This window comes from Cyprinodon tularosa, unplaced genomic scaffold, assembly GCF_016077235.1.
Source record: "Cyprinodon tularosa strain WSP-4 unplaced genomic scaffold, ASM1607723v1 ctg397, whole genome shotgun sequence".
Lineage (NCBI taxonomy): Eukaryota > Metazoa > Chordata > Actinopteri > Cyprinodontiformes > Cyprinodontidae > Cyprinodon > Cyprinodon tularosa.
In genome coordinates this window covers 234400-257900 of record NW_024039115.1, presented here as the reverse complement: position 1 = coordinate 257900, position 23501 = coordinate 234400, and the positions used below count along the sequence as shown (strand labels likewise).

The 23501-nt window shown below is 41.9% G+C and overlaps 3 protein-coding genes and 1 non-coding gene across 6 annotated transcripts; 3 read left to right on the top strand and 1 right to left on the bottom strand.

Annotated features, from left to right (window-relative positions):
* Positions 1-3628: 3628 nt before the first annotated feature.
* trnag-ucc lies at positions 3629-3700 on the top strand. The gene has a single exon. It is a non-coding gene; the product is annotated as a tRNA-Gly (tRNA).
* A 528-nt stretch (positions 3701-4228) lies between these two features.
* polr2d (RNA polymerase II subunit D) lies at positions 4229-10988 on the top strand. The gene is made up of 4 exons (XM_038297787.1): positions 4229-4467; positions 6945-7125; positions 7204-7299; positions 10800-10988. Exons 1-4 carry the CDS (start codon positions 4389-4391, stop codon positions 10876-10878), a joined length of 435 nt encoding a protein of 144 aa, XP_038153715.1. The 5' UTR covers positions 4229-4388; the 3' UTR covers positions 10879-10988.
* Positions 9759-12703, bottom strand: LOC119791596 (dual specificity protein phosphatase 14). Of its 2 annotated transcripts, none has more exons than XM_038297785.1 (3): positions 12572-12703; positions 11361-11700; positions 9759-11270 (listed from the first exon to the last, which is right to left on the bottom strand). In XM_038297785.1, the coding sequence occupies exons 2-3, from the start codon at positions 11669-11671 to the stop codon at positions 11060-11062; spliced, it is 522 nt and encodes a 173-aa protein (XP_038153713.1). In that variant the 5' UTR covers positions 11672-11700; positions 12572-12703; the 3' UTR covers positions 9759-11059. The 2 variants fall into 2 exon arrangements, with proteins under 2 accessions (XP_038153713.1, XP_038153714.1); XM_038297786.1 differs by having other exon boundaries at positions 11361-11696; positions 12572-12672.
* LOC119791595 lies at positions 12285-20868 on the top strand. 2 transcript variants are annotated; one of them, XM_038297783.1, is made up of 6 exons: positions 12287-12546; positions 15488-15589; positions 18991-19635; positions 19708-19784; positions 19875-20123; positions 20213-20868. In XM_038297783.1, the coding sequence occupies exons 2-6, from the start codon at positions 15493-15495 to the stop codon at positions 20468-20470; spliced, it is 1326 nt and encodes a 441-aa protein (XP_038153711.1). In that variant the 5' UTR covers positions 12287-12546; positions 15488-15492; the 3' UTR covers positions 20471-20868. The 2 variants fall into 2 exon arrangements, with proteins under 2 accessions (XP_038153712.1, XP_038153711.1); XM_038297784.1 differs by lacking the exon at positions 15488-15589 and having other exon boundaries at positions 12285-12546.
* Positions 20869-23501: the final 2633 nt, after the last annotated feature.

The following is a 23501-nucleotide window of genomic DNA, read 5'->3' as shown; positions in this document are numbered from 1 at the left end:
TTTACTGTGCAGCCATGCATCTACAAGTAAAATTTAAATAACCACCAAGTTTTCTGGAGCTAGTAATGTTGTAAAGTCTTAACAGCTGCAGGGAGGAAGGATCTGTGGTAACGCTCCTTTGTGCAGCTTGAGTGCAGCAGTCTCTCACTGAAGGAGCAATTTAGTTCTCCCACAACTACTTCATGCAGGTTGGGAGACACATTGATGGTATTTAGGCCAGAGTCCTTCAGTCACCCATCACCTCTAGTTCTGGACAGAGCTGGCCTCTCTGATGAGCCTATTCCTTTTTTTCTGTTTGAATGAACTCAATACCAAGATGGAAGCAGTGACTTTAGGCGAGCTACTGCTGCTCATCAGTCATCTGGAACTTGTTTTAAGGCCACATCTGAACTATCTGAGGTCCAAAGCTATGCAATGGTTGCTAACATATAAGGCCTGAGATGAATGTGCTGTGGATTTCAGTGCTGTCAAAAGTTCACACATTTGTTACTTAAGTAGAAGTATAGATACTGAGGTTTAAAAACACTCTGGTAAAAGTTTAGGTATCAGCTTGACCTCTTTACTCAAGTAAAAGTGAAAAAGTATGTGCTCCAAAAACTACTTGAAGTATAAAAGTACAAAGTAATCTTAAAAAAAAAACCAGCTAGATCCCACTATATGAATCCAAAGATAAATTTTTCCACTATTTCGGAAAATTCTTTGAGATAGGGCCAAGGATGAGGGAGGTCTTGTTGGTCTCCATCTCCTGATACGCTTTCGCCTGTGTCCGACCGTTCAGACATTTCAACATCTTTTTCTGAATCCTACATTGTAACATGGCATAGACAATTCACGTTTGCAGTTTGAAGAACACCTGCTTGCTTCTGATGAGTGTTTGCGTTATATGACTCATCCAATTACACTAGTTTTCAGTAGATGTGGATGGAGCCAATGATCTGCATTGGATGGCACACATGGCATGAAATAAATATTTATAAACATTAAACTAAAGCCAAGAATAACGAGTAACGTTTATTTTTACAACTGTAAGGAATAGAAAGTACAGATACTTGTGTGAAAATGTAATGAGCAGAAGTCAGAAGTAGGAAAGAAAACAAGTAATGGAGTAAAATATAGATACCTAAAAAGTATACTTAGGTACACTTGACGCCTCTGGTGGATTTAGCCCAGAGCCAGAGCTCAGGCATCTGAAGACATGTTTTTTTTTTTTTTGGTAGGATGAAGGATATGTCTTTTTCTCTCTAAAACAATACGGAAGCAGAAATTTGGTTGTGGATCTGAATTGGAATAATATGTCTGGAACAATGTCCAGAGAAATCAAAACCCAGCATATCTGTGCAAACGCCTCATAGCAGCTCAAAGCACGGAGGAAGAAGACTGATGATGTGGGCCTGTTGGCATCAACAAATCTCCTACAGTGTTTACCTTTTGATCACTGCTGCTTTTAAATGGAAACGTTCATTTCACTGCTGAGCTGCTCATTCAATGTCAAAAAGCTGTATGTATCGAAATTTCGTTTTGGATACAGTCTGTGTATAAAGAATGACAATAACGTGTTTCTAAGTCTAAGGCAAATGTGAATCAAAAAAGTAAGATCGAAGGTTCTGGAATGGCCCAGTCAAAGTCTGTTGCTTCGAACCTTTTTGTGCTCATGAACAAAAAACAAAAAGAGGGCCAAAATACCTTCAAAACAGTCCAAGGCTGATTAAGTCTTCCCTGCTGAAGCTAAAGACGGTTCTGTGTGATCTGGGAGGGCTGAACAGGTCGCTGTGAGTTTTTGACCCGGTCACGGTTTAAATTCAGCGTCCCTCTGCTCACCCTGCTTTCTGATTGGTTGTTTGCTCAGATTATTGATCCCTGCAGCTCAAGCTCTGCTGACTGATGATGTTTTATTGTCATAATTAATCTGGAGAAACTAATGAGCTGTTCAAAGCAGACTCATTAGCTGCTCCGCTCTCTCCTCACCGTCATCATCATCATCATTGTTATTCTAACTGTTATTGCTGTTGTTATTATTATTTATTGTTGTTGTTTATCAGTGAAGGACAGCTGGTCACCTTCAGTCTCCCTGCAGAGCTCAGCAGAAGCTGCATGTTAATGAGCTGCTCTGCTTCTCCGCAGCGGCTCATGGTAAAATCATCATGAGGAGGAAGATGATCATACTGGTTTGGGCTCAGTGTCTGAGTCCTCCCAGTGGTTTTGGTTCTGGTCATTTAGGGTCTGTTGTTTAAACCGAAGGGTTTGGGTCAAACTGCATTTTTTTATTTAACCCGTAAACCTTCCCCAACTGAGGCGAAAAGAAACGGTTGAGATTCGACCTCTGGTTGAAGGTAGGAGCGTCCGCACAGTGGCCTTACCAGGCCTCGGGCCCCCAGGGGACCTCCTTCAGCGCATCACACAGAGGGAGGAGGAGGAGGAGACGGACTTTCAGAGCAAGCTGAAGGATGACAATTTAATTACGCTTCTGTTCATTCATCTGTCGATCTACACAAACAGGGAGAAACCCCTGAAGACACACTGAAACTTAACACACAGAGCCTGACTTTCACAGAAACACTCTCACACTGACAGAAACAGTAAAAGTCACAGAGAAACACTCTCTCTCTCTCTCTCCTCCTCGGCAGGTTCCCACAGCGCTCCCAGAGACACCACCTCCTCCTCCTCCTCATCTCTGAATGGAAACTCGCCGTCTGTTTACAGGCTGGTGGTCGTCATAGAGACCAGCAGGTCAAACTGGACATTTCAACGATGTGACGTCTCACTCTGATTTTCAGCATCCAACTGAGCAAACACCTGCTCCAACTATCAGGACTCATAACACGTTTACTGATAAGAAAGACCATCGCGGGACTCAGTGACTGTTCGGGGCCCCAAACACTGCTTTGAGGTGCCATAGACTTTCATTCACACCTTTAGGGGCGCTAATGAAGGTTTTACAGAGCTATGGAATTCCACAAATACACCCACAGACCCTCTGGGGCCCCACAGACCCGTATGGACTCCAAAAACTGTTAAAAGCATTCACAGATCTGTGGGGCCCGACCAACCTCTAAAGTTTTTACAGACCCTTTGGGATCACGTAGACCCTTAAGGGCCCTTGTGATCTTCAGAACTTCCCATAGGATGCTTAAAAATCCCTTATTCAATTCTTAGAGGTCCAAAGACCTGTAGAGAATCAACAGACAGCTGAAGGACATGATGTAATGTCATAGTGTCAGGAAACCACCAGGGACCCACAGCTAGCTAGGGATCCAACAGAAAGAATCCACTTCCAGTGTTGCTATCCAAGAACTCTGTTGGAAATTATTTACAAGGAAACAAGGAAAGAAAACGTGCTGTTAAAAATGAAAGGAAAATATAACTTTAAACTCAACAGCCTGCGGAGGAATTTCAAAAGTCTGCGGTTATTTGATGTACAGCGCCACCGAGAGGACACAACAGGTAACGATCAAGAGGCAAACCTCTCATTGGTGCAATGAATAGACCCGTTTTTAATGAGAAAAAAAGGGCAGCAGGGACGATTAGAGTCATTGGTGAAGACCTAGCTGATTCCCTCCAAACCACACGCAACAAAACACTGTTACAATTTCTGACAAAATGAACTGCCTGATCTGAAGGTGACATCGGGGCGTTGGTGGTATAGTGGTTAGCATAGCTGCCTTCCAAGCAGTTGACCCGGGTTCGATTCCCGGCCAACGCAGGTCTTTTTGTCTTTTTTGTAATCTAACAAACTCTTGAAGCTCGAATCGAGTGTTAAGTAGTGCAACGAAAAACACGATTATGCTCCAACATTAAGATAAATAAGCTAAACCTGGATTTAAAGCCTTTCCCACATCAAATTATCATTGTTAACGCTGGTGTTTTAAAACAAAACCAGAGCGGATATGGCAGATCGTGAAATGATGGAAGATTTTAGTCACTCCTTGTGAACAGACTAATACGTATTTCATGGTATTGTAGTATTTGACTGTTCAGATGACTGTCCGCATGGGGGCGCTGGGAGGCAGGGAATATAGTTACGATGCTGGTAGAGATCCCATCCTGCGGTCTGATCCTGTATAATTAAATAAAAACAATAAAAGAATAAAATATATATAAGAAAGACTTAATATTTAGAGAGAGCAGTCATCTTTAAACATTGTATTGTTCGGGAAACAGCCCGTAAACTGCCGTGAACCATCCAGCCAGCAGAGGGCAGCAGTATAATTTACAGGTAGCGGAAACAGTAGCGGATGTGTCTCTGTTTGTGTGAAAAGCCCGGCGCATGTCTGCTCTCCTGTCCGATTAGCTCCTCGTTCACCGGTTCCTGGACTCAGCAGCTCTTTCCTCCGCGACCCACCGGAACTCCTGGGGACTGACCGGGACTCTGCTCCGGCTGTGGATTTGTCATGGCGGCCGGAGGCAGTTCGGTTCCTCCGCAGCTCGGAGACGTAGAGGAAGACGCTTCTCAGCTGCTGTTTCCTAAAGGTAACAAAGAGCAACACAACACCCCCACAGCTGCATTTGCTTTCTGCTTAACTTGTTTTATGTTATCATGTCTGTATATTGAAGCAGTTGGGATGAGAGTAGCTCTGGTTCTGGTTAAATAACCACAAAGTCTATCTAATCTATCTGGTTCCCATCATTTGGTAAAAAGCTGGACCTTTGACCCAGTCTGTTCTGTCTCCATGGTAACAGATACCTGTAGCTGTCCGGATTCCCTCTATAGATGAACAATAGATGAGTCAGACATGAACAGAAAGCAGGTCCAAAACCCAGGGGCGGATTTAGGAAATTTGGGGCCCAGGCAAAGACAGGCATGGGGCCCTCTGGACTGAGAAGACAACACATAAAACAGATACAGACATTTTAACAGAGTAGACATACATTATTTGTCCTACCTTTTGTCCCTCTCTTCTTAGCACTTTTCTTGTTGTTTTCCTGTTTTCTTTTGTCCCTTTTCTTTCCATACTGGAAATGTACTCAGCTGACATTTAATGCTGTCACAAAAGGAATCAAAGGTTTTCCGATCACTAAGCCCATTCTACTGCATTTCTACTGCTCAGTGAAGGTTTGGGGTGCAATTCCCCGTCCGGGGTCTTTCTGCATGGAGTTTGCATGTTCTTCTCGAGCATGCGTGGGTTCTCTCCAGGTACTCCGGCTTCCTCCCACAGTACAAAAACATGACTGTTAATTGGCTTCTCTAAGGCCCCATCCACACGAAGTCAAAACGAACACGAAACGCTAATATTTTCCAGAACGTTTGTCGTAAAGACGGAGACGTAAAATAAATGTGATCGTCCACACGAATGCATGAAAACGCTGCAAAATGTATGCAAGGCCTGTAAGTGGCGCTGTGGTGCCAAAGCAAAAATAGGCGACGAAATGTTGGGCATGCGCACTAATATTTATACATGGTTGCCCTGTGGGTCCATTTTCGTGGTTCAGTCAAATTGAGGTGCTGAACTATGTCGTCGATATTGCTCTGTTCTTCCTGGAGATATTCCAGAAGAAGAAGAATCTTTTGTAAGCCCGATAGCAGGGTGAGTAGCATGAGCAGCAACCATTCAACACAGTACGGCGCCATTGTTGTTGTGATACTGTGTCGCGCATGCGTGTTTAGAGGCGACGCTATGACGCATGCGCGAAAAAAAAAAAAATGCGGTTAGAGCTTAAAGATGGAAACGCGAAAACGGCGTTTCAAAATCTTCCCACTCTGAAGGCTGAATTAAAAAAAAGATCGTTTACAGACCCCCGAAACGGCATTTTCGTATGGATGAGAGGCTGGTTTGGTGAAAAATTTGTGCGTTTAGGCCAGGGTTTGGCTTCGTGTGGACGGGGCCTAAATTCTCCTTAGGTGTGCGTGAATGGTTGTTTGTCCTGTTTGTCTCTGTGTTGCCCTGCGATTGACTGGCGACCTGTCCAGGGTGGACCCCGCCTCTCGCCTGTAGACAGCTGAAGATAGGCACCAGCACAAACCCTGTTTGGGATAAGCGTGACAGAAAATGAATGGATGGATAAGCCCATTATAACTTAGCCGATTGCTCCTTTCTGTGTTTCTAAAAATGCGACGGCAAAAGTAAATAAAACAGTCCCTCTTTTCGCTGAGACACACTTAATATTATAAGCAATATGATAGCGTTTTAACAAAAGGATTTTTAACAAAAACATAACAAATGTGCACAAAAAATAAGTAATAGCTTCATTAACCATGCATGTAAAAGGAGTTTTATGGGTTAGGGTGAATGGTAAGGAGGGGCGGGTCTTCGGCTCTTCACAACCGCTATTGAGCATTTTTACTTTGGATAAACTTTACATGCACAGTGCACTCTCTCAAACAACTACAGGTGCTTGGCTTCAGGTACTTAGAGATTCACTTCAATACAGAATACTGTATACATGTCATATTAAATACTACTAATACTTCAGCAATACTATGAAGGTGTTACTTTATTTTATCTCTTATACTATAGAAGTTAGTTGTGCTGTTCTTTTTTACATCTCTTTGTAGGTGATGAAGCAGACTGAAGATGTTTTATCATTGTCTCCCTTTTATCTCCTCTTTCTTTCATCTTTTTTTTCTGTTTTTCCTTTCCTGTTCTACTTACATTGCAGTGTTCTTATAATCTTTTTATTACTCCCTGCATGAATTCTAAAAAGCTATTTCTATGCATTAATCAAGCGGAACACTATGGCAATAGCCGCACTGCTGCACTTTTTGGCATCAAGACAATTATTCCTATTGCCACATTGCCAGACAGGACACTGTAATAAAAATTAATAAAAAAAAGTGTTATGGGGCCTTAGGCAACTGCCTAGTTTTGCTTAATGGTAAATCTGCTCCTGCCAAAACCTACAGGTGAGGAACGTCTTGGTTCTGTTCTGGTGTTTCCGGCTAGATTGAGCTCGGTTCAGAACGTTCTGATGGTGTGTCTAGGTTCTGACTGTGCTGTTTTGTTCTGCAGAGTTTGAGAACGCTGAGACCCTGCTGAACTCTGAGGTCCACATGCTGCTGGAGCACCGAAAGCAGCAGAACGAGAGCGCAGAGGACGAGCAGGAGCTGTCCGAGGTCTTCATGAAGACGCTCAACTACACGGCCCGGTTCAGCCGCTTCAAGAACCGCGAGACCATCACTGCCGTGCGCAGGTACCGCCTCTCTCCCTGCTAACCACTTCTTTCCATCAGAGGTCTGAGGTTCTGATCCACTTCTGCCGGTCTCCCCAGTCTCCTCCTGCAGAAGAAGCTCCATAAGTTCGAGCTGTCCAGTTTGGCCAATCTGTGTCCAGAAGCAGCTGAAGAAGCCAAGGCTCTGATCCCCAGGTGAGTCGGTACCAACCAGGTCCTTTTGGGTTTGCTGATTAAGCACAGCCTGTTGTTTTGTTTTTATCCCCTGATAACGGCTCTTTGAAGGTATTCAGTTCTCCCACACAGATCAGTAGCCCCGAATCCCACTTTCTCTGTCTCCGCTGCGCTCCAGGCAGCAAAGCCCACTGCCTCCACTGTTTCCCCCGTCTTGCTCCACTCCGACTTCCTCAGAGCTTGAGGAGAGCATTCGCTATTTTATTATTAAATTCATAGGAGCAAAACATGCAGAAATGAATGCTTAATTTACTGACATATTAAAAAATCCCCATCAGCATCCAGCAAATGTTCAGTTTCTGCCCAAATATTTTCTTTTTGTTGTGGATTTTTGTAACTGGGATAACTAGGATCATATAAAACTGTTTTTTTTTATGAACTATGTTTGTTCTCTGCTTCCAAACTCAGCATCTCTTCATCCAAACATTATATCGTTTTTTTTTTTTTTTTTTTGACTAGATTTGATAAAACTTTTAAGCCCCTCGGTATAAAATAAATATTTTGATGGAGATTAGAAATCTGCTTCCTGGTATGCTGAAGAACGAATAGTTTGCATCCAATCTTTTAAATAAACGCTGTTAGTTTTCTTTAAATATATAAGAATTATGCTCTAATTTGTAGTTAATCTGTCGTTACTATATTTTAACTTGACAAACCGGATCTTTTCGCCTTTCTTTTTCCTGTTTGGTGCGATTGCAATAGCGGATCTTGACCTGGCCAGCCCGTAGTGGAGCAAAAAGTAGCTCAGCTCCGTATTTTGACGGTGACGGACGTAAAAGGCGCATGTGGACGGAGACTTGCGAAGGAGTAGCGGTGGATGTGGAACTGCTCTCATTGATTAACATGACAGACAAGTAATTTTTTTTATTCAGAACCTGCCGATGTTTAATTGGTTACCCCAGCTCTAAAATGATTAATGTTCCATTTTAAAGATGCTGTGCTAACGTGGTAATAAATCACATTACATATTAATTTTAATTAAATGTTAAAGTCTTGTACCCATTCAGGTTTAAACAGTTAACAATGTTTCATTGAATAGGATAAAAATGTTACCTCTCTAGCAAACATTTTTGTGCAAAGGAAATTGGGCCTTTTGCACATCTTTGAACTCAAAAGTGTGGCTGTGCTTTAGGTGGTGGAGGTTGGATGTCTTAATTTGGGTATTCCTAACAGTTTTCAGACAAACTTTGCATTTTGTGTTCTTTTTCTCAACATCTATGGCTTAATTTTGGCCCACCAATCTGCGCGTACATTTAGAATAACCTGCATCGTTTAAACTCAGACATCCTCGCTCAAAACCGGTCTGCCGCTCACTCAACTCTGACAACGTGCTCTGGACTTTTTATCTGCCCACTCAGCTCCATCTCTGCTCTCGCTAAAGGCCAATTTATGTTTCTGACGCATAGCATCTGCAACCGTCAAATCTGTCTCTGTGCGTGACCACGCCCCCCGCGCAGAGGTTCTACAACTGTTGTTGCGCACCTAAAAAAACCTGACTACGCGTTGGACGGTTGCAAACCCACGCAGACCTCAAGCAGAAGTGCGCAGACAAAAAGTAGCTGTGATTGGTCCTTGGTATGCCTTTCCGGCTGTCTGTGTGATCGTCCTTCTCGATTCGGTGCCGGGGTACGCCATTTTTAAAAACCGAGGAACAACTATAATGGACAACTACGACGAAAGGTTAATCCAGGAGGTTCGGAAGTACAACCACTTGTACGATGCCTCAGACAAATTACATAAAAATCCCAAGGTCTCTGCCAAAGCGAAGTTCTCGTGACCAGCCGCCGAAGTTCTTGCGAGTTCTCGAATAGGCTCCCTCTTGCGCTTTGGCGGGAAACTGCTGTGCGTCTCTAGAAATTCCAGACCGACGGTGCAGAAGCATACCAGCAAATGTGTCTCGCGACTAGACGCAAGCGACATGTGATGTGTGCGGTTTCAGAAGTATAATCTGCCCTTTAGCTTCAAAGGGTTAATTGATTAAAATTTCGCTCACAGCTGCGTTAGACGCTTTTTCACCGGGCTCATCCCACTGATCTCTATTTATTAGATCACTGGCTTATCTGCCTTTCTATTTGTTTACACTTCTGACTGGATGGGCGAAGTCACATGACTAGACACACGCTGCCATGTCTTAAAGGTGAATGAAATACCGGCCTCCGGCGCACACTAGAAAAACGTCAGAATTATTTACCCACCAGGTCAATTTTGCGCCTGTTATCATAGTGAATGGCAGTAATGTGAAAAAAAATCCTGTTTATCGGCCAGCTCTATTCCCCTACTAACCCACAGTGATCACACAGATTATGTAAGTATTGATTAAATACAAAGAACAACAGGTTAACCAAATGAAGATGAAAACCAAGATGAATGAAAATACAACCAGAATAAATGAACAAAAAACTAAGGATAAAAAATAAGGATATTGGTAATATTACATTTAATTAAAAAATTATAGTTAAATTTGGCTTTTAGCTCTGTGGTGGCCCATTGAGCGTGACGCCCTCTGGTGGCCAGGACCAGTACTTACGCCCAGACCACCATTTTCACTACAACCCCTTCTTTGGTTTGGGTTCCATCATAACCGCCTCAGAACACACCGAAACAAAGTATCTATATTTCATAACATGAAATATAGACATGCTTTATAGGGTTAGTGTACATGGTTCTATCAGCAGCTGTTGGTACCTGGACCCGGGTACAGCCGTTTCTGGTTAAATGGCTGATTTTTAGCTGAACAGTTCACTAGCATGATCCGGTTCCTAAAGTGAGTCATCTCTTGAACTCGGTTCAGTTGGGAATCAGAAAGTTCTTTAACCTGCCAGAATTGGACCTTTCACAGTGTTAAATAAGGAAGTTTGGTCCCCCTGAAGGCGGGGAGCAAGTTCCTAGTATAAGTATTCTTAACTCAAACTGGGTAAAACCATATAAAAATGACTATAAAAACAGGAGTGAAAAAGTAACAGAGTTTATTCCAGTTCTGGTCGTTACAGGACAGAGAAATTGCTTGGAGTCGGCACAGCTGTGAGCTCAAAACGTCAGCAATTTAGCCCCGAACAAGTTCATCTTCTGCTTCGTATTCCTCATAAATCTATGTGTTGCATCAGGTGGATGCTTAGCTGTTGGTGTCAGAAACTGACGCCTATCCATTCCCTGACCTTTGTGCCTCTTGCCTCAGGATTACAGAAAGCTCTCCTCTATCAGTCCGGCTCCAGGATGTGTCCTCATCCTGTGTATCTTCCAAAGACAAGAAGACTGTCCTCATTAGATGGCCTCTGTTCACACAGCATAATCCACCATGTGAAAGAAGGCCTTCTACTCCATCTGATCTGGCTAACAGATTAACAATACACATGATCAATAAAGAATAAACCTAACAGCAGTTCAGACGGGTTCAAACCTCCACCGACCCGGTTCTGTTTTTCCAGTTTCTGTGTGTAATTAAGGTTCTGTTCTGGTTCCAGTTTGGAGGGACGCTTTGAGGATGAGGAGCTGCAGCAGATCCTGGACGACATCCAGACCAAGAGAAGCTTCCAGTACTGAGCTGCTGTTCTGATCCCGGGTACATGTGGACCACCTGGAGCTTAGAGTTCTGATCCGATCTGTCCCGTCGACTCCTTCAATAAAGTCTTTGTCTGTTTGTTTCTTTTTAACCTTGTCTGTGTTTTGTTGTCTTCATCTTTTAAAAGTTCTGGCCTTCATTGTCTGGGTCAGAACCAAACTGTTACACGTTCACACAGTACTTGGTACCACCCTGATCCAGTAAGGCTTCAGGCAGAACTCCAGCTGCAGTCCTCGCCATCCTCACCGTGTTCTGACCCGACAGCTTCCTCTCGTACTCCATCAGCTGCCTCCAGAACCCAGCGTTGGGTCGAATGAACGGCCGGCAAAGCAGAACCAGTTCATGGGCCTGACAGAGGCTAAGACCTTCAAACCTGTAAACAGAGCAGATTATGAAACCCAGTGGTTCTGAAGTTCTTGTTAGCCTGGTCCAGGATAGGACAAGGCCTGAGCCAAAATAGTACCTCATCAGGTAAGCCATGATCAGAGCCGGAGAGCGGCTCCTGCCCGCCGAGCAGTGGACCAGAGTGGACCCTCTCTGGTTCTGATGGATCCGTTCAGCCACCGGGTCGAAGTACAGACTCAGGGGGGCATGGGGTTGGTCCTGGACGGGAACATGGAGGACCTGCACGCCGTCCAGCGCCGGATACGAGATGTCCTGCAGTCCGGTAGCGTTGATGATGAGGGTGACATTCCTGCTGGTCAGAACCGCCTCGTTCAATGCTGAGTCCAGATCGCTGAGGAAGAGCCGGGCCGAGACTCTAGAGACCCGCATTATGATGGTCGGTCAACCTCGCAAGCTTTCTGGAAAATGGAGCGAAAGATTCAGAACCATCGGTGTGAAGCCAGGAGTTTTAGCGCCACATTGTGGTTAAACTTCAGTTAGTCTGAAGGAGGTTTTCTAATCTTGATAAAATAAACAAACTGAGGCGACTTTCTGTTCTGGAAACTCAAATATTAGCTGAGAAAAGGATAAATATCTCCTCAAATTGTGTTAAAGCTCTTTAAATCAGCCTTTAGGTTGGTCTGCAGAGCTCCATAAAAGTGAAGAGAAAATGATCTGTTAAACACTGAAAAGATTGCATTTCACAAAAATAACAGAAAATAAAAAAAATTCATTAAAAAAAAACTATTTGAAAAAATGTAAAAAAGAAAAAGTTATTCAAAATACATGTTTTGATGATTCAGTTTAATGCAGCAGCTAGTGATTATTTAAATCTGTTTTGATCCAGATGGTTTCACAAACTGGTAATACAAGCCTTAATATATCAGAAACAATTTTTTTTTTAAAGCATATTTCTTTTTTTTTTTACTTAAAGACACTAAAAGTGTGATGTCAGGAGTGGGATTCGAACCCGCGCCTCCAGAGGAGACTGCAAGGTGAACATTACAATGTTATGAACCCATCGGGAACCCCCACATTCACTAAAACCGATCTATGAGTCAAGATCACGTGTCGATCATGTTCGGTCCTGCTCTAGAAACTTGTCTGTCCCTCCCTAGTTTAGGATATTTTCGGCAGGGTTCAGTTCCCCTCTTGCTGCTTTAGGTTTCGTTTTTCTTTCATCATTAGAGGCAGCGGCTACAAACGGAGAATAGACCGGTTCAGGAAAGAGAGCACACGATCGGGCTAACAGCACTTCCATCCAGGTAAGGCTTCCTTTCATTTACTCACCCGTTCGGGTAAACCCTTCTGAAATTAACATAACCACGCCAGACCTTGCACTTTAAGTCATAAACAATGCTCCAAATTAATCGCGAACTAAAATCTCGCGGTTTTCTCCGAGACTGGACGAAATTGCTGTCTATCACGCAGTGCGTTCAGACCAGACTTCATATAAAGAACCACAAATTTATATTTTTCTTCTTAAAAAAATCCTCTTTGAATTACTTCAGTATAAAATCTTTATTTAGTCTCAAACTGCGACGTTTCGGCCCATTTGATCCTGAGTGTTTACATTGTTTTCCTAACTTTATAGATAGTTTTTACATTATGAAACATTGCGCTACACAAAAAGCACCATTGCGATAATAATTATGGTATTTTATGAATTCGTTTGAGCGTTTAAAAGTCACTTATAGGCAAATATATTATGAAATAATCTAGTTACGTGGTTTAAATTTGTAACTAAATATAATAAACACTCTTCAAAGTGAAGCGGCCACAAACCTCTGCTAGTCGCCATAATACAACAGTTCTTTCTCCTTTTTTTATTTATTACTTCTGAAGACCGAGCAATTAGCAAACTAATAGAAAAAGAAAGTTCGTCACCACTTAGACATGATTCGCACCACTTAGAAAGTGCAGGCGCAGCGAAGTTAGCCGCTTCCTTCAGAGGGCGATTGTTATGGAGATTCTCACTGGATTAGGGGGCATAACTGCTCTGACAACAGAAGGATTACTGGAAATAATTAATGAGTCAGGCAAAGCGTTTTTCAACTGCTCTTCAATAGAATAATTAAAAACAAACTAATGAAAAAGGCCTTGAAAACATGTTGGTGCCCTTAACTTAATATCTGGTTGCACAACCTTTTGAGGCAATCACTACAATCAAAATTCCTGTCACTGTCTACGGCGTAGGTTCACACTGCAGCCTGAAGTGACCCAAATCCGATTTTTTTGCCCTTAGGCGACCTGGATCTGATCTTTTCATGGCAGTCTGAACAACACAGATCCGATCTTTTGCAATCCGACCCAGGCTGCTTGGCTATGGGGTCCTGAATCCGATACGAATCTGATATTTTCAAATGCGACCTGTGTCTGAACAATCATTTCGCATTCATCCAACCTGAACGCCATTAGTAACTGTAATAGGTCACTATTCTGTTTCTTGCTAAACAGAAGCGGCAAGAAAAATAAGCACCATGGCGGACGATGATGCGGAGAGCAGTATTTTGTTTAACCATCTTGAAAAGATTGAGGTTTTAAGGTTTGGGAAGATCGCTAGATGCGCTCCAGCGCTACCATCCATGTTTACTTCTGGAAACAGAGCCTGTGGCTTCTGACGTCATTGCGTCCTCTACTGCGCATGCGGGACACTTAAGCTGTATGAATGCTGTTTACACAGGAGTTTTGTGAGGGACTTGCACAAACCAGCCAGAAAACCACTGAAATTTTTCAAAAAAAGTCTTAAATTATTCCAAATATTTTCAAAAAATTATAAACTGGGTCCAAAAAGAGGTCAACAAAACAGAATTCAATTCAGGCTTTAGCATAAAGAACTCAAGCACAAACTGACCAAAGGGAAACTTAAATAGCCGCTGATCAGGCCACTGTTGACACACAAGGGGGGTAACTGACTAACAAACTAATAAACAAATGAACTTAATTAAACATATAAATACTGGCCAGACACTAAATACTTTTTAAATTTAGCTAAATAACAAAATTACCCAAACTAAGAATATTTAAACAAATAATAAACAAATTTCCCTTCCCATTACAAATGGTTTGATCTACCAATTAGCCTGCAACCAATTGAGGAAAGCTGGAGCTCATTGCAGCTCTCCAGCAGCAGATCCCAAGGAAACTGGCAACTCAAAGAAGAAAGAAATGAATCAATTGCATCTTGACAAAAAAAAAAAACAACAACCTGGCAAATAAAGTTAACTAAATGTGTGCACTGCAAAAAAGTCAACTTAAAGTCAGGCTAATGAAAATATATGAAATGTGCACCTGATTTTTGAAAATGAAAAATGTAAAAGTTACCACACAGCTTCAGGGTGTGACAGCAGGCTGTCACAAGTGTAAACAGGCAAACTGCTCCAGTTATCTCAGGTTTTAAAGCTGCCCTTTCCAGATGGAACGTTTCTTCTCCAGCCTCGTCTACTTCAGAACAGTCCAATGTTTTCTTCTCAGTTTGTATTCAGGACAGATTTGTACCAATAGGATCTTAAAAAGTCAACGACTCTCTTCTATCAGCTGAGTTTCCTTAGAAAACATTTAACCGATTTCTCTGGGTGATTAAAGTGAACTGACTCTGTGCAGTGCCTTAAGATGACACGTTTTATGAATAGAATCATTGTAAATAAACTAAATTGAATTAAATAGGATCATGTTGGTGTTTGAAATAAAGACGGAATTTTGAATTTGATGCCTTTTAGAGACGAGATCAAGAGTTTGCTGAAGGTGGATTGTCTAGAGTCAGGAGATCACACAGACCCAAGATTGGATTGATTTAATTAAAGATGATCAATCACTAACCTGACACTGATTATTCAGAGTCATGTGAATAATAAATAAGTTCAATCAGAACCAAGAAGCTGGACTTTCTAATGTGGTTTTTAAAAAGGGTTTGAATCCAGAGTTCTTGGTTGTTTTATCTCAAAGAGCTGGAACTAGAACCAGAAAAACAAGCTGGAGGTTCTACTGGGTCAGGGTACCCGCTGGTAAGATGAAACAATCCATATGTAACGACTCTAAAAGCCTAGGGTCAAATACTTCAGAAGAAAAGCTTCTGCAAGGATTTGGTTCTACTTAGTGGATCAGAACTGATAAAATCAGGAAATGTGGTTGATCGGGCTGTTTGTTTGTAATTATTAAAAGTGATTCTGAACTTAGATCTTCTTTGTGGTTCCTTTTGGATTACAGACTAGATGACCACGCAGAAGCCAGCTGCTCCAAAGCAGAGACCCATCATTCCACAGGTCTGCTACCACCCATCGATGCTGACCGCAGGAAACGGAATCTCAGGTTAAAAAACAATAGAAAAAAAAAGTTTGTCACCACTTAGAGATTAGCTGAAAAAGAAAAGTTGCTGCCCTGTGCAAGCTAGCTGATAAAAGAGCCACCTTGTGTTAACCTTGAGCCAGTTCCCCTCTATGATGGGAGAAAGTGCAGGCACAGCGCAGCGAAGTTAGGCGCTTCCTACAGAGGGGGACTCTTCACAGGACCGGGAGGCATAACTGCTCAGACAACAGAATTCACGAAAATTAGTCAAAATAATTCATGAGTCAGGCAAAGCGTTAACAGAATAATTAAAAATAAATTAATGAGAAAGGCCTGGAAAAAATGTTGGTGCCCTTAACTTAAAGTTATAGGGCAGTCATGTTTAAAAGTCAAATCATTCTGGCTTAAACATGTATATAAATGTACTCTTTATCAGACTATATTGTCTCAAAAGTTAGTATATTTAAAAAAAAATCCTGTTTTAAAATCTGCAGATTTTTTTTGTCATCTTATGCAGGCCAGTTAGTTATACGGCAGCTTGTACACCTAAATTCGGCCAATCATATATCAACGTCATCTGTCAATCAAATATTTTTGGTCATAGCATCTTGATTCATAATATACGTCATTCATAATATTCTAATATACGTAATGGTTGAAATAAGAATCATTTCCTTTCCCATTGAGTTCCGTCCCAGTGTTCACGAGAATCGACGTCTGTGTCTTCAGCAGGCGTAGAGCTAACAGCATGGGCTTAGGTTTGCATAGGGACCATAGGGACATGTCCCCACCAAAATTTTGGACCGACCTATTTGTCCCTACCAATAATTCGATTTGAATAAATGTTTGTAATTTACAGTTCAGCATAGTGGATCACACACGGCCACTGTGTGTGATCACAGCCTATTCTTTTTCTCTCGCAGCTCCGCAGCTTAGTAGCTGCTGCTGCCGCTCCGTCTGAGTGCTTACCGGTCTTTTCTGTCCCTTAAATCAATAACTGTGCTGTTTAACTCCACTCTCATTGGTTGTTCTGCCTCAAGTTCCACCTTCCGTCTTCCTGATTGACTGTTTTCTAGTCCGTATGCGCGTGTGTGTGCTTTGAGCACGAAATAAAAAATGTATTTATGCTAGTTACTTTAAATAATATTAGGCTACGAAACTAGTCCTAATGAAAAAAACCTTAATTCTATCTACACTAAAACAGACAAAAGCTGCTGATTGCTGATCTAAGCCACAGCCGACTGAAAAAGAAAATATGAGGGTTTCCCTTTTAACAATACTTCGTTGTTATTACCGTTTTCATTTTATGATTAACCTGTGAGGCAGTTCAGCTATAAATAGCAGGTGTTAATTCTTTTATAGAGTATAAAAACACAAGATGGTGCCTTAACATCTGATATTTTTTGTTAAGAAAGCATAATTAGCATAAAAGCATAATATTGCTATTTCTTTGAATATTTCTATTTTTAAAAATAGTATAAAGACAATAACAAACAGAGGAACACTATTTACATTGATTTTAGTTTACATAGATTTCCACACAGTCCATTACAAACATTAGTTTTTGGTAAAAAATGCTTGAATCCGGCTGTTTATTTTGTAAATTATTGCATTACAGACAAGATGGTTTGATATTTTTTGTTCAATAATTATTAAAAGTGATTTTATATTGGAATAAATTTAGTCTTATTCTTAGTGTTGTCTTTTTTAGATGATGCCACTAAATGTAAATACAATAAATTATTTGCCATTCCTTCAATGTGTTATTTTGCGTTGTTTCATGATACAGAGAGCGCATTTAAAAAATAAGAGTGTTTCACCTGTTTACCTTTGTACAATTATATATCTTCAGAAGAAAATACAGGATAAATCCACATATATCTGGCATATTTAGACTATATTTGGTTAAATTGGTACATATTTACCTACTGTCTTAGTCACAGGTAAGTTTAAATGCAAACCTTTTCAAAGTGGAGAAAAGTCCTAATTCCACATTCTTCAGAGCCGGTGATGTTTTAAACATTGATAAACAACATCTAGTGTGTAGTGCTTTTAAAATTAGTATAAATGTAGCAAGAAATGCTGCTGTTTTCTTAAAATGAAATGCACCCGATGCTTACGTCTAGCATAAAAAAAGCATGCATAATTTTGCATAGGTAAAATGACATTAATGAAACTAAGGACCAATAGTGTCTCTACCAAAGTGGAAATCAAACCTACGCCCTTGGCTAACAGAACTGGCAGCGTTGCGATACAAGGGCTCAAACATGTACGCTGTAAGCCTTCTACACCAAACCAAGCTTCTGCCGCCCTGCCGTCCTCTTCCACAACATCTTTGACCCCGCTTTCCTCCTCTAAATAAAAAATGTATGACGGAGGAGACTCATCCACGACCTCCGACACTAAACTCTCCTCCTCTTGCATGTTTCCTCTGTCCATAGCGTTCCTTGACAGTGTCGTTTCTAAGTCACCAATTTAGTGCTACTTGGTCCCAATGTAATTTCCCATTGGGAACCTACTAGCTCTAAGTTGCTAACTGGTTAGCAAGATGCTTCCGAGAAACCTACCACAACCAAAACGCTTGCGAACCTTCTGCCACAAAAATCCCGCCCCCTTGATAAACTACCAATCACATTCACTTTATTCACTTGTGTAAAGTCGTGCTCCACTCGGGAGAATTTGAAATGCAAAGTTGAAATGCAAAATCGTAGGAAAACAGCAGTTTCCCTACGATTTTAATATTTGGTTGCACCACCTTTTGAGGCAATCACTACAATCAGGATTCCTGTAACTGTAAATGAGACTTCTGCTCCTTTCAATTGGTTTTCTGGTTCAATCGTCATCAGCAAAGGGCAACAGTTAAGGGCCTCAGGTTCGAAGGCTTCCTTTTCTCCTCCTCCTTTGCTCAATAGGATGTAGGTGAGGGCTCATAGGAGACTATTTCAGAGCAGACCAATGTTTTCCTCTCAGCCATTCTTTTGTTTATTTTTTTTTCTGGTGATTATCCTGTTGACATGCAACTGAGACCAAGCTTTCTGACAATGAGTGGCAGATATTTCTCTAAAAATCCTTTATAGTCTTGAGATTTCACTGAACCAGGCAGTGTTTGCTTTGCTTATTCTGGCACAAGGTGTGCCAGAATAAGCAAAGCAGTCCCAGAGCATAACAGAGCTTCCTCCATGTTTCACAGTAAGGACGATGTTCTTTCTTGATATGCTTAATTTTTCGATCTGTGAACGTAGAGCTGATGTTCCTTGGTAGAAAGTTCAAAGTTCAGGGTCAAATGCTTCACACAAGGATTTGGTTCTACTTTGTGGATCAGAACTGATAAAGTCAGCCTGCTGTGGTTGATCTGGCTTTTTGTTTGTAATTATTAAAAGTTATTCTGAATTTAGATCTTTGTTCTGGTTTCTTTTGGATTACAGACCCAATGACCACGCAGAAGACAGCTGCTCCAAAGCAGAGACCCAATATTCCACAGGTCTGCTACCACCCATCGATTCGGACCGCAGGGACCGGAATCTCAGAGGCCGAATCCAACCAGAGGTCAACAGCTTCTGCTCCTCCTCGTCCTCAGACCAAAACGCAGCCTAAGCCACTGAAGATGAACCAGGATTCTGGCAGGACCAGACCAGCTGACAAAGACCCAGAATCTGCTGGAGACCAAGCCTCAAGAAAACCTACCCCGAGGAACAGAATAGGTGCTGCTCGTCACCCCCATAGCAGAACTGAACCTAAACAGGCTTTGGAGAACCAGGGCTCTAGCAAGACAAGTCCTGTTTCAAAACCTAATCTCAATGGAGGACCAGTACCTAAGAGAGATTTGGGTTCTGCTGGAGACCAAGATCCTCCAACACCAGATCAGGTTCCTCTGGATTTAAGGGCTAACCTTAATGAGACACTGGTGCAGCAGGTGGAGGTTCTGACCCGTGGTCAGAGCACCAACCAGGCCTGGTTCGACTGGAGGAAGAACCGGATAACGGCATCAGTGGCTCATCGCATTGCCCACTCCAAATTTGTTAATGGAGAGAGCAGAGCTCCGCCCACTTCATACCTGGCTGCAGTCACTGGTAGGCTCCGCCCACTGAAACCTGGACCCTGCTGCTGTCAGTTCTAATCTTACGAATCTGTTAACTCTACAGGTGAGGGGCCCAAAGTCCAGACCAGAGCTATGAGCTGGGGGATCCAGAAAGAGGCTGAGGTTGTCCGCAAGTACGAGGTGAGTTTATGAGGTGGTCGCAACGGCATCACGAAGGAGAGAAGTCATTGACATTGTACGTAATGATGTCATTGCTGATGTTCTACACAGAAGTGGAAGAGACGGGCGCTGGGGCGGCCCGTTAAGGTCCGGGACTGCGGCCTGTTCATCGACAGCGAGCGTCCCTGGCTGGCAGCAAGTCCTGATGGCATCGTGGTGGACGAGAGCGGCAACAAGCTGCTCTGCCTGGAGGTCAAATGTCCCTTCAAACACAAAGACCGAACCGTGGAAGACGCCTGTAGAGGCGACCCCGCCTTCTGTCTTCAGCTGCAGGAGGACGACAGACAGATGCCTGGGGAGGTAACACCTCAGCATGTTTCACCTCTGCCTCTGTCTCACCCTTCGTCTCCGTCTCACCTGTCCTCTCTTGTTTCCTTATGTATCTCCAGCCGCCAGTTTATGTCTTGAAGACATCCCACTGCTACTATACACAGATCCAGGTCCAGCTGGCGGTTACGGGTCTGCAGCAGGCCGACCTCGTCGTCTTCACCTTGAAGGAGATGGCCATTGTACCCGTGGAGTTTGATCCCCAACTGTGGGATGAGACAGTGTCCAAGCTGGAGTTCTTCTACAGGGACGCCGTCCTCCCTCATGTCAGGCAAAAACTCCAGCAGAATGCAGCAGCAGCCACAAGGCCAGAACTCTAGAGACAGAGTCCAATCAGAGCTGTCCCGTAGTTGGTCAACTGGACATGTTTTGAGATATTTCTTTCCAAAACATCCTGGGTTCTGGCTGTAGGTGTGATAAAGACTTTTATGTCAAAAAAAGGGTCATTTTATGTTTTTGTTTTATTTTTTAGCTTGTTCTAATTTCCTTGCTGGGTGACGGATTTGGCTTTGCTTAGATAAAACGGGTTAGACTTTGGAACTGGAGCACCACAGACAATCGAACAAACCAAATCTGGTTTGTTGAGCACAGTAGCAGAGGTTTGACCTAAACTAGAACCAGTACAACGTGTGACAACTGGATCAACTGCAAACACTTTGTCATTATTGAACTTCTGACTACAGCTTCCCAGTTCAGAAAATAAATATACTACCTGAAATCTGTCTCTGTTCATCATTACAAACCTCTTATGTCCAGTTAGCTGGTTATCAGTTATCAGTGAAGGCATAACTGGGATAACTACATTCATAAATCAATGGATCAACAACAATTAACTTACTGTATCAATTAGCCGGTCACCAGTTGCTGATTATTAAAGATATTTATAAATTATCTGATCTTTATCAGATAATTATCTGACATGAATTATCTGAAAGATGATAAATGAATTAACAGACCAATAATGGATCATCAATAATTGTCGATCAGTTAGCAGAAGATAAAGTGTTCAACTATTGGTTAGACCGAAGATAACTGTTAAGCAATTAGAGTAGTATTTTAAATATTTTTGTAATAATTATTAAGTAGCTATAAAATATGTAATCAAATAATAACTCTTTGTCAATTTAACCATGGATTATTTCAGTATAAGGTAAAAAATCCACTAATTTAATCTCCTACTTCAGCTGAACCATCCTGTTTCACCATAACTAAACCTGATAACTGATCCAAATAAAATCAGATGAGCTGCAAAAGTGATTTATTGCTTAATTTATTTGTTTAAAATAAAAATAAAAAAACAAAATTTTCTCACAAGGAAGGTCTGAGATATTTTACATTTGCAGTAAATCACTAATTTCTCACTTTTTTCAGCTTGGACAGCTCAGAAGTTAGACGTTTACCATTGCAGCACCTTTTTTTTTTCTTTTTTTTAGCCAGGGTGAGGAAATGTGTATGTACATTGCTCCTGCGTGTCTCCAGATTAGGAGAGCAACCCAGATCATGACCATCTTAAAATCTCCAAACAAACAAACAAAGTAATATTTATTACCAAATATGTCCCTGCTCCGGGTGACAAAAACCTGTTTCTCTTGTTCAGGCCATTTCACTTCCCTCCCTCTCTTTACATTATGACACATTCAGATCAAACGAGCTGTGCTGTGCACGAACACGTTAAATGATCGGCGTTCATATCTTTAGTGAATGCTGATCTGGACGGATCTGTTTTGAAGTAGTGAACATGAAGGAGAGTGACGTTCTCTCTGAGCATAATGAGCAACACACACAGTTCACGTTCAATTGATAACGACACTTTTCATTGTTTAACTCCAGGTTTTACTGCAAGAACCTCCCGTCACAAAAACAGTTTTTTCCCATCTGCTATCGGCCTTATCAACAAGGCTAAGACCCGCCCGTGACACTGGACAATGTTTCTCTCCCCCGTTCAGGATTTCTGCGTTACATTAAAGCACAGTCTGCTGTTTCTATATAGCTTCTGTGTATATATATATATATATATATATATATATATTTATATATATTCTATCTTATTTTGTTTTGTTTTGTTTGTTTTTTTTTTTGTCTGCACCAACAACACCAAGTCAAATTCCTTGTAAGTGCAAACCTACTTGGCAATAAACTTGATTCTGATTCTTCTGAATTATTACGGAAAACAGCATGACAGACCAGCATGTCTACTGCTAGTACTATTCTGTGTGATTCAGAATCATCTCCTTCCAGTTTTGCAGAGCGCTTTGCAGAGTTTTATGAACTAAGAAAGGAAGAAGACTCATGTTTTTGTGCAATCTGTGCCCACTGGGACTTAACAAACAAGTCTGTACGTCAGCCAAATCCACCTATCATCCTCCGGTCATCCTCTCCTTAATACAGTGCAGGTGCCCTCTCCCAAGTGAAGAAAAATACCCCCAAAGCATGATGCTACCTGCCCCATGCTTCACAGTAGGGATGGTTTTCTTGGGATGGTTCTCATCTTTCTTCTTCCTCCAAACACGGTTAGTCGAATTATGACGAAGAAGTTCTATTTTGGTCTCATCTGACCACATGACTTTCTCCCATGCCTCCTCTGGATCATCCAAATGCTCATTGGCAAACTTAAGATGGGCCATGACGTGTGCTGGTTTAAGCAGGGGAACCATCTGTGCCATGCATGATTTCAGATCATGACGTTTTACTGTATTACCAACAGTAACCATGGAAATGGTGATCCCAGCTCTTCTGAAGTCATTGACCAGCTCCTCCCGTGTAGTGCAGGGCTGATTTCTCACCTTTTTTTAGGATCTTGGAGACCCCATGAGGGGAGATCTTGCATGGAGCCCCAGTCTGAGGTGATTGTCATGTTTAGCTTCTTCCATTTTCTAATCATTGTAGTGGACCATTATTCACCAAGCTGCTTGGCAATTTCCCCATAGCCCTTTTCAGCCTTGTGAAGGTGTTCATTTTTTTTCTCTAGTGTCTTTGGACAGCTCTTTGGTCTTGGCAATGTTAGTAGTTGGATTCTTACTGATTAAATGGGGTGGACAAGTGTTTTTATGCAGCTAACTACCTCAAACAGGTGCGTCTAATTTTGAATAATAAATGGTAACAGATCTTTGAGGGGTGAGAAATCTAGCTAATAGACGTGTTCAAATATGTATGTGCAGCTTGATCATACAAATAATTAGTTTATAAAATCATGTATTGTGATTTCTGGATTTCTTTGGGTGTTCAAATACTTCTTTTCCTCACTGTATATGGCACTGAATGTGAAACGTAAGAAATCATTTTGGATCCAGGTCTTTTCCGCAGAACCTGAATGTTCTAGTATGTTGCTGAAGTTCTGTGTAATTCGGCTTA

Bases quoted from the DNA above. Each gene is read 5' to 3' on its own strand.
- polr2d (XM_038297787.1), top strand. From the start codon at position 4,389: ATGGCGGCCGGAGGCAGTTCGGTTCCTCCGCAGCTCGGAGACGTAGAG. The intron at 4,468-6,944 runs GTAACAAAGAGC...TTTGTTCTGCAG, and splicing joins TCAGCTGCTGTTTCCTAAAG to AGTTTGAGAACGCTGAGACC. The intron at 7,300-10,799 runs GTGAGTCGGTAC...TTCTGGTTCCAG, and splicing joins GCCAAGGCTCTGATCCCCAG to TTTGGAGGGACGCTTTGAGG.
- LOC119791596 (XM_038297785.1), bottom strand. From the start codon at position 11,671: ATGCGGGTCTCTAGAGTCTCGGCCCGGCTCTTCCTCAGCGATCTGGAC. The intron at 11,271-11,360 runs GTACTATTTTGG...CTCTGTTTACAG, and splicing joins ATCATGGCTTACCTGATGAG to GTTTGAAGGTCTTAGCCTCT.
- LOC119791595 (XM_038297783.1), top strand. From the start codon at position 15,493: ATGACCACGCAGAAGCCAGCTGCTCCAAAGCAGAGACCCATCATTCCA. The intron at 15,590-18,990 runs GTTAAAAAACAA...TTTGGATTACAG, and splicing joins CGCAGGAAACGGAATCTCAG to ACCCAATGACCACGCAGAAG. The intron at 19,785-19,874 runs GTGAGTTTATGA...TGTTCTACACAG, and splicing joins AGGTTGTCCGCAAGTACGAG to AAGTGGAAGAGACGGGCGCT.